Below are 7,858 nucleotides of genomic sequence, written 5' to 3'. Positions count from 1 at the left end.
AGGGTTTAATGACTAGAATTTAGGGTTTTAGTATTTAGAAGTTGAGGGGGTATGGTTGGGGTCAGCATTAACTTCTTTCATGCAATCATAGACATTTTATAGTTTCACCAATATGTACTATGTTATTTATTTTGTTTCATTCTATTTGGGTTTTGTGTTTATATTTGGGTTTAGCTAGAGTTTATATTTGAGTTAGGGTTTAGTGATTAGAGTTTAGAGTTTAGTATTTGGAAATTTATGTTTGGGTTTTGTGTTTATATTTGGGTTTAGGGTTTATACACTTTTTATTTTTAAAAAATTTATGTTTCTAATTTCTATCCACTCATTCTACTGCATATAGTAAATAAATATGTTGTAAATAAATTTGTGACATGAATTCTTTCACGTGATGTGTTTGTAAATAATACTGATTCATTATTGACCAGCAATAAAATTTTCTTGGGTGGATTAAATTGGTATGTGGCTGCATGTGTTTCTATCAACTAAAATAGTATTAATTTAATCTTCATCCTATGTTATTTTGACCGAGTCATATCTAGCAATATAATATTACCGGATGATTTTAGAAAGAAGGGACATAACCGAATAATAATTGGCATAAATGATATGTATTACATTATGTCAAAATCAATGCCAGTTGGTTATTCAGCAAATTCACTCTTATCATAATCACGTATATTTTAGAAACTAAAATAGATGTTTCATCTGTTTTTTTGCTTCAGATGTTTCATCTCAAGGTGTGAAACTTCTTGTTTAATTAAAAGGAAATAATGTATAAATGATGAAACTAAAATAGACGTTTCATATGATTCATATCATGAAATAAACCACGCCTTCAAATTCCAATTGGCACTTACCCAATCCAAATTCCCGGTTCGATCCTCGAATTGCTGAATATTTTGGGCCAATATAAATATAAAATGGGCCGAAATATATAACTCTCAGTCTCTCAGTAAGTAGAGAGGCCCACACTAGAATCTCACGGCGACTCATCACTTCCATGGACGCCTCTCTTGTCTCCGCCGATACCTTCAACGGCAATGCGGGGGAGCAGATTGCTCCTCCGCTGCAACCACCAGGCACGGATATGACCGGTATATGTTTCAGGGATCAGCTCTGGATCAACTCGTACCCTCTAGACCGTAACTACGTCTTCGACTACTTCGCCTTGTCTCCCTTCTACGATATCACCTGCAACAACGAGATTCTTCGTCGTAGATCCGTTCACCCTCTCGATCACTCTCAGCTCTCGTAATCACTCTCCTCCCTCCTTTCAATTTCGAAAATTTTGAGTTTTAGGGTTTCTGTGGGTTTTGATTATAATTTGCTTGTGCAGGAAGATGACAGGATTAGAGTATGTGATCAGTGATGCTACTGAGCCAAACTTTTTCGTGTTTCGTAAGCAGAAGAGAGATGGTCCTGAGAAAGTCACACCGATGCTGACGTATTATATCTTGGACGGTACTATATACCAAGCTCCTCAGCTTTGTACTGTCTTTGCAGCTCGTGTTGTGAGTTTCTTCTCTCTTTCTCTTGTCTGCTTTTTAGTTGCTGCTGAGGCGTTTTTGTTTTCTTCTCATTTAGGGTCGGGCTGTTTTTAATATATCCAACGCTTTCTCGGTTGCTGCATCCAAGTTGGAGACCATTAGGCAGGGTAAGCTTTTGTTCTGTCTCATTTTATGTGATGTAAATCGTTTCTTTCTGCTACTAGCTAAGTTAGATCCAAAGTTCTCTCCCCGGCTCTACTAGCGACTGGCCTGATAAATGTATGTTCTTTGTATGAACTTGCAAATGTAAATACTTTGTCAGTTATCTTAGGAAGCTCTCATAGTCAAATGCTTCACTTATCAACTACTTGTGGTCTTTGTTGAACTTGAGAAAGCTTTTACTTCATTGATCTTGTGATTTTTCTATGGATTCTTCAGTTGATGCTAAAAGCCAGAACGAACCTTCTGAGTCAAAGCCTGCTAGTGAGACGGTTGATCTTAAGGAAGTGAAGCGGGTCGATTTGATTCTTAAGTCTTTATATAGCAAGGTACATTCGTTACTCGGAGAAAACATACTTGCGTGAATCTGTTCTGGCTTTACTTCTTATTACCTTTATTCTGATTGGGAGACTTGCTTCTTTATGTGCGTTGTGCAGCTACCCCCAGCACCTCCACCACCACCCTTCCCTGAAGGCTATGTTAGCCAGGAAGCATTAGGGGAAAAGGAAGAAGAGGTTGGAACACAGGGAGGAGAGTCACAACAGCCTCAAATTGATCCTATTATCGATCAAGGTCCTGCTAAAAGAATGAAGTTCTAAAGCTCATCAAGATTGTTTCTTCATCTTCGCATCTCAGATAAATAGAATTCTTAGGTACTAGCAAAGACTCTTCTACTTTTTTTTTCTCTCATCTTCTTATTTGAACTCGTCACAGTATTGTTTACCTGGTCACTTGTCAAATTTTATCTGAAAGTAAGTCATCTCACAGCAAACACTTCAAGGTCAACTAATTGGTATCTATCATGTACTTAATGAAATGAAATTGACAATTGTACTATGTGAACTCAAAAGAGAGTTGCATCATCAGAACGAATGGTTTATGTTGGTCAATGGTAACTACATTTGATCTCTCAATTATTTTAGTCCTCTTCTTGACCAACTAGTTGCAGTGTACTACCTCTCTATACCCTCCTATATAAACATACTACACTCAACCGTGGTCTCAAGTTTCAACACCAAATCAATTACCTTTTAAACAGAGTCACAAATTTACATTAAAAACAGGAGATGGAAACCAATCCATCGAAGTCCAGCGTCCTCATATATGTTCTAGTTCTTGCACTGGTCTTGTCTCCAATACTCCCATGTCAAGCAGCTAGTGTGCATCTAGGAGGTAAGTTAGAAAATTAATCTCTGAATTTCCCTATCTTACATGGTTTGTAGATTTTTCTTAGGGAGATAAAATTACGTTTCTATGGATAGGTGGAGGGCGTAAGTTGATGGCACCATCACCACCACTTCTCATGTGTCCACACTGTGAGTGTTGCGCACCGGCTGCACCTGGCTTCTGCTGCCCATGTAGCTGTCCCGGTGGTCCCTAATGATTGCGACTTCGCTATCAGAGGGGATAATGTGAAGTGGTTGATATCATTGTAATAGTTGAATGTATGAATAAGTCAACACGATCTTTAGTCTGTGTTTCTAATAAGAAAACTTGTGGCTTCTACTGGTGAGTGTTAAAAGTATATAAGTTTGTAATATTTATATATGTATTAATAAGGAAGTAAATAGTAATCAAGCACTCTTTATGTTTTTAATAAGAAAACTTTTGGGTTCCGCTGATGAGTTATAAGTTGGTTTTGATGTCCTCCTTGGATTTGACGAAGAATCATAAATAAATAAAAAATTTGATCATGTGAGTTCACAACAGTGTTGAAATTCTTTCAGGGTTTGGAAAAAATAGTTAACTGAGAATTGCTAAAAGTTATTGCGAAACTATTTCTAATTCATTACCTGCAATGACGTCTTGTTGGTTAAAAGAAGATGGCCACTGCGCCCCAACCGCAAGACGGAAGCTATGTGAGAAAAGTCTTTCTTTTTCTTTTGATCAACTCTGAGAAAAGTCTTTATAAATAACTATGATCACCTAGGTTTTGGCAGAGAAAAGTAAACTATGTAGAGTTACAAAAACGCAGCTAATTTTCCATGCATGCAACTACTCCCTCCCTTCTTACAAAATATTTTTAAAATTTTCACACTTTTTAATAAAACATCTTAAAATTTAGCTATAAATACATAGTTTTTTGTAATTTTATATTTCATATATTTTTAAACCAATAAAATTTTAAGAAATACAATTAATGTTCTTAAACTTTACAATTTCTCATTATTAGTTAACAAAAATTACATTAGAAATATAAAATATGTATTTTTTTGAAACAAAGTTTTGTCTAGAACATGGATCTAATAGAAACGGAGAGAGTATGACTAAAAAACATGGATCTAATAAGAACGGAGAGAGTATACATGGATCTAATAGTAACGGAGGGAGTACGACTAAAAGAAAAATTAAATGTAATTTGATTCAGAATTCTACGAGAGAACTAGTTGAATGCAATAAGCTACCATCGAAAAAGTCGATACAGCTGGATCATATGACACGAGTCACGCGACCATAAGTATTTTATAGTATCGACAGCATACTTCATGCCTCTAATTACTAAAACCATTCAATTAGTGGGGGTGATTGTTAGTTGTTGTATGTGCTATCCACAGCCATAATTATTTCTACAATACCAAATTCAGAGCAATTAAGTTTTAAATTTTTTTTTGAAACCACAGCTCCTAAAATAACCTACAGCTGTACAAGTGCTCTGCAGAGCCAAATATCCAAAGCAAATTTTTAGTGTTTTCCATAAAATTCTACAGCAATAAAATTTAAAACCACAGCAAAAAGTCTACAGATTTTTTTCTACAGAAAAAATTTTAAAGCTACAACCATTACCAATCGGATCCGGTATCATTCCTTTGAATTCAACATCCTCTGTAAAAAAAGGTATTTAGTGTTCAGTCTGCAGATTTTTAATCACTGTAAAAGCTCCTTGCACAAACGGTCTAAATACATCACCTGCAACCAAAAATAGATATCATAATACAAGATTCAAACATCATAAAATTAACCCATATTAGTAGTTATAATATATTTTTCAGGGTTTGGAAAAATAGTTAAAAGAGAATTGCTAAAAGTTATTCCAGTTTATTATTTTTTAATTATGGAAATTCCAGATCTTAATTTTTAAACATAACATTTTGTGTCAAAATGATGTAAACCAGAGAACTACTAGTAGGCCATTTATAGCACGTTGGTAGTTTATTGTTTTCCACATGAAGTAGAGAATATTTTTTTTTAAATCATTGATACTACTAATAATTCATAGAACTTTTCCACAAATTTGAATTTCTTGGTATTTGATATTAATAGTTCACCAAAAAAACGACTATTTAACATATGTATATAGAAGATAGTCAATTTGGTTGTTAAAACGTTACATAATCGCTTAATATGCAAATATGAGTGAGAGACTGATAGACTTTAGTAGTTTGAAAGATATGTAAAAGAAAATACTCGTTTATTAATGAAAGAAGTAGCTTCGTAAATTCAGATTCAGATCATCATCTCATGACGATAATGATCTTCATCTACGATCTCATAGCGATCGCCTCTAGACTCATAGCGTCTACAATGAACAAACAAAGCATAAAAGATTCTCTCTAACGGTCACTTCTTATTTATACTCAAGTTTTCTCTCAATCCTCCAACGGCAAACCCTCCGTTTGCTTTAGAGTCATAGCTTCCTCATCCAACGGCAAACCCTCTGTTTGCATCAGCGTCTCAGCTCCTTTCCCACCACTCGACTTAACCTCCACGTTAACATTCTTCATTGACTTCTTCCTGAAGTAAGCTCTTTGATAGTTATCAATACTCTCTCCTTTGAAATCAAGCTTGTCCTCAAGCTTGAAATGAGGATAATGCTCCACAAACTCTCCATAAGATACCCATGAATTCTCATGAGAAGGACAATGCATCCACTTCACCAACAACTCCAAATATCCCTCTTCATCATATCGCTTCGCTAACACATCCTCCAGAAATACAATACTGTCAACTTCACTCAACTTCTCCAATGGTAATGGCTTCACTTCCACACAAGAACCTAAAGCCAACTTCAATTGCGAAACATGAAAGACCGGATGTATCTTTGATAATGCCGGCAATTGAAGCTTATAAGCAGTCTGTCCCACTCTGGCCACCACTCGAAGAACTTTGCCGCTAACTTTTGACACACACGGCGCGCCACCGACTGTTGACGATATGGTTTCAACTTAAGATAAACCATGGCACCAACTTCAAATTCAAAAATCTCGACGATGACCATCAGCACTCTTCTTCATTAGTTCATGTGCACGCAACAAGTTCAACCTGATCTGCTCCAACATACTATCTCGTTCACGCAACGATGCCTCCAACTCAAAGTTCTTTGTAGACCCTTCCTCAAAACGAAGCAACGTTGGTGGATCCCGCCCATAAACCACAGAGAAAGGAGAAGCCTTGAGCGAGGAATGAAAAGATGTATTATACCATAATTTAGCCCACGCCAAGAACTTAAACCAGGTCCGTGGATGAGACGAAGCAAAGCAACGCAGGTAGGTCTCCAAGCAACGGTTCAACACCTCCGTCTGACCATCAGTTTGAGGGTGGAAAGCGGTACTGAATTTGAGTTTTGTACCCACCAGATGAAAAGCATCAGTCCAGAAAGCACTGAGAAATATCCTGTCACGATCTGATACGATACTTTTTGGAAATCCATGTAAATGCATAATCTCAGCTACAAACTTATCCGCAACGTCCAAGGTTGAAAACGGATGCTTCAATCCAATAAAGTGCACATACTTACTCAATCGATCCACCACAACCAACACCACATTAAAGCCTTGAGAAATAGGTAATCCTTCAATAAAATCGAACGAGATGTCCTCCCATACTCTTGTAGGATCTGGCAAAGATTGTAACAAGCCCGCAGGTGAGAGTGTCGAGTACTTATGAGTTTGGCAAACTGTACACTCCGCCATGAACTGTTGAACCCTCTTCGCAATGCCTTCCCAATAAAAACTCAACTGAATCCTCTTCAACGTTTTGAAAACACCAGAATGTCCTCCCAGCTTGTTGTCTTGACACTCCGCTAAAATCAATGGAATAAAACGAGAAGTTTTAGATAGTACCAAACGCCGTTTATACCTCACTCTGCCATCGATGATCTGATAATGAGCATTCTTGATAGTACCATCCAATATTCTCTGCTTCAATGTTACCACATCCTCGGCTGACTCCAACTCCTTATAAATGTCTTGAATTTGTAAAACATTCGGAATTGTTACTGCCAAGCACAATGAACTTCTCGACCCTTCGCAAGCTTCCATACAACGCGACAACCCATCAGCGGCCTTATTCTCACAACCAGGTTTATAAAATATCTCAAAATCATAGCCAAGTAAACGAGTTAACTTGATATTCCATATTGACTTCCTTCTGCTCGAGCAAGAATTTGAGACTGCGTTGATCGGTATGAACAATAAACTTGTGTCCCAAAAGATAATGCTTCCACTTCTGCACCGCCATTACTACTGCCATCAATTCCCTTTCATAAGCCAGTTTCAACTGTTCTCTTGGTGTTAAGGCATGGCTAAAATAAGCGATAGGATTCTTGTCTTGCATTAATACTGCACCTAACCCAAACCCTGATGCATCAGACTCAATGATGAATGGTTTAGAGAAATTCGGTAATGCCAACACTGGGGTAGAAACCATCGCATTCTTCAACTGATCAAATGCCTATCCTGCCTCCTTACTCCAATCAAACTTATCCTTCTGCAACAGAGTTGTCAAAGGTTTAGCCAACACTCCATAGTCTTTGACGAACCTCATGTAGTAGCCAGTTAAACCCAAAAACCCTCTCAATTGTTTCACTGTCTTCGGAATAGGCCACTGCTTCATCGCTTCTGTCTTGGTCACCTCCGACCATTGCCACACCATTTTCTGATATAATGTGGCCAAGATACTCTACCTGGCTCAAGCCAAACACACATTTCTTCTTATTTGCGAACAATGTTTGCTCCTGAAACACTTGTAAAACCAACTTCAAATGATGAACATGTTCTTCCACTGAAGTGATATACACTAATATATCATCAAAGAAAACCAAGACGAACTTCCGCAAAAATGGCTTGAAAACTCGGTTCATCAATGCCTGAAAAGTAGCTGGAGCATTGGTCAAACCAAAAGGCATGACCAAGAACTCATAGTGACCCTCAACC

General features: G+C 37.3%; 1 protein-coding gene across 2 annotated transcripts; it reads left to right on the top strand.

Moving 5' to 3' along the window:
- Nucleotides 1-949: 949 nt before the first annotated feature.
- LOC106292593 (mediator of RNA polymerase II transcription subunit 6) lies at nucleotides 950-3,281 on the top strand. Of its 2 annotated transcripts, XR_001260208.1 has the most exons (7): nucleotides 950-1,251; nucleotides 1,337-1,511; nucleotides 1,585-1,654; nucleotides 1,926-2,035; nucleotides 2,144-2,359; nucleotides 2,771-2,879; nucleotides 2,969-3,281. XR_001260208.1 is itself a non-coding variant. In XM_013728209.1 (5 exons), the coding sequence occupies exons 1-5, from the start codon at nucleotides 1,001-1,003 to the stop codon at nucleotides 2,303-2,305; spliced, it is 768 nt and encodes a 255-aa protein (XP_013583663.1). In that variant the 5' UTR covers nucleotides 950-1,000; the 3' UTR covers nucleotides 2,306-2,543. The 2 variants fall into 2 exon arrangements, 1 of the variants encoding a protein (XP_013583663.1); XM_013728209.1 differs by lacking the exons at nucleotides 2,771-2,879; nucleotides 2,969-3,281 and having other exon boundaries at nucleotides 2,144-2,543.
- The last annotated feature ends 4,577 nt before the right edge of the window (nucleotides 3,282-7,858 follow it).

The sequence above is a fragment of the Brassica oleracea genome, chromosome C5 (assembly GCF_000695525.1).
Source record: "Brassica oleracea var. oleracea cultivar TO1000 chromosome C5, BOL, whole genome shotgun sequence".
NCBI classification, from domain to species: Eukaryota; Viridiplantae; Streptophyta; class Magnoliopsida; order Brassicales; family Brassicaceae; genus Brassica; species Brassica oleracea.
Note: the sequence above shows the minus strand (reverse complement) of the source record. Positions and strands in the feature narration are given on the sequence as shown.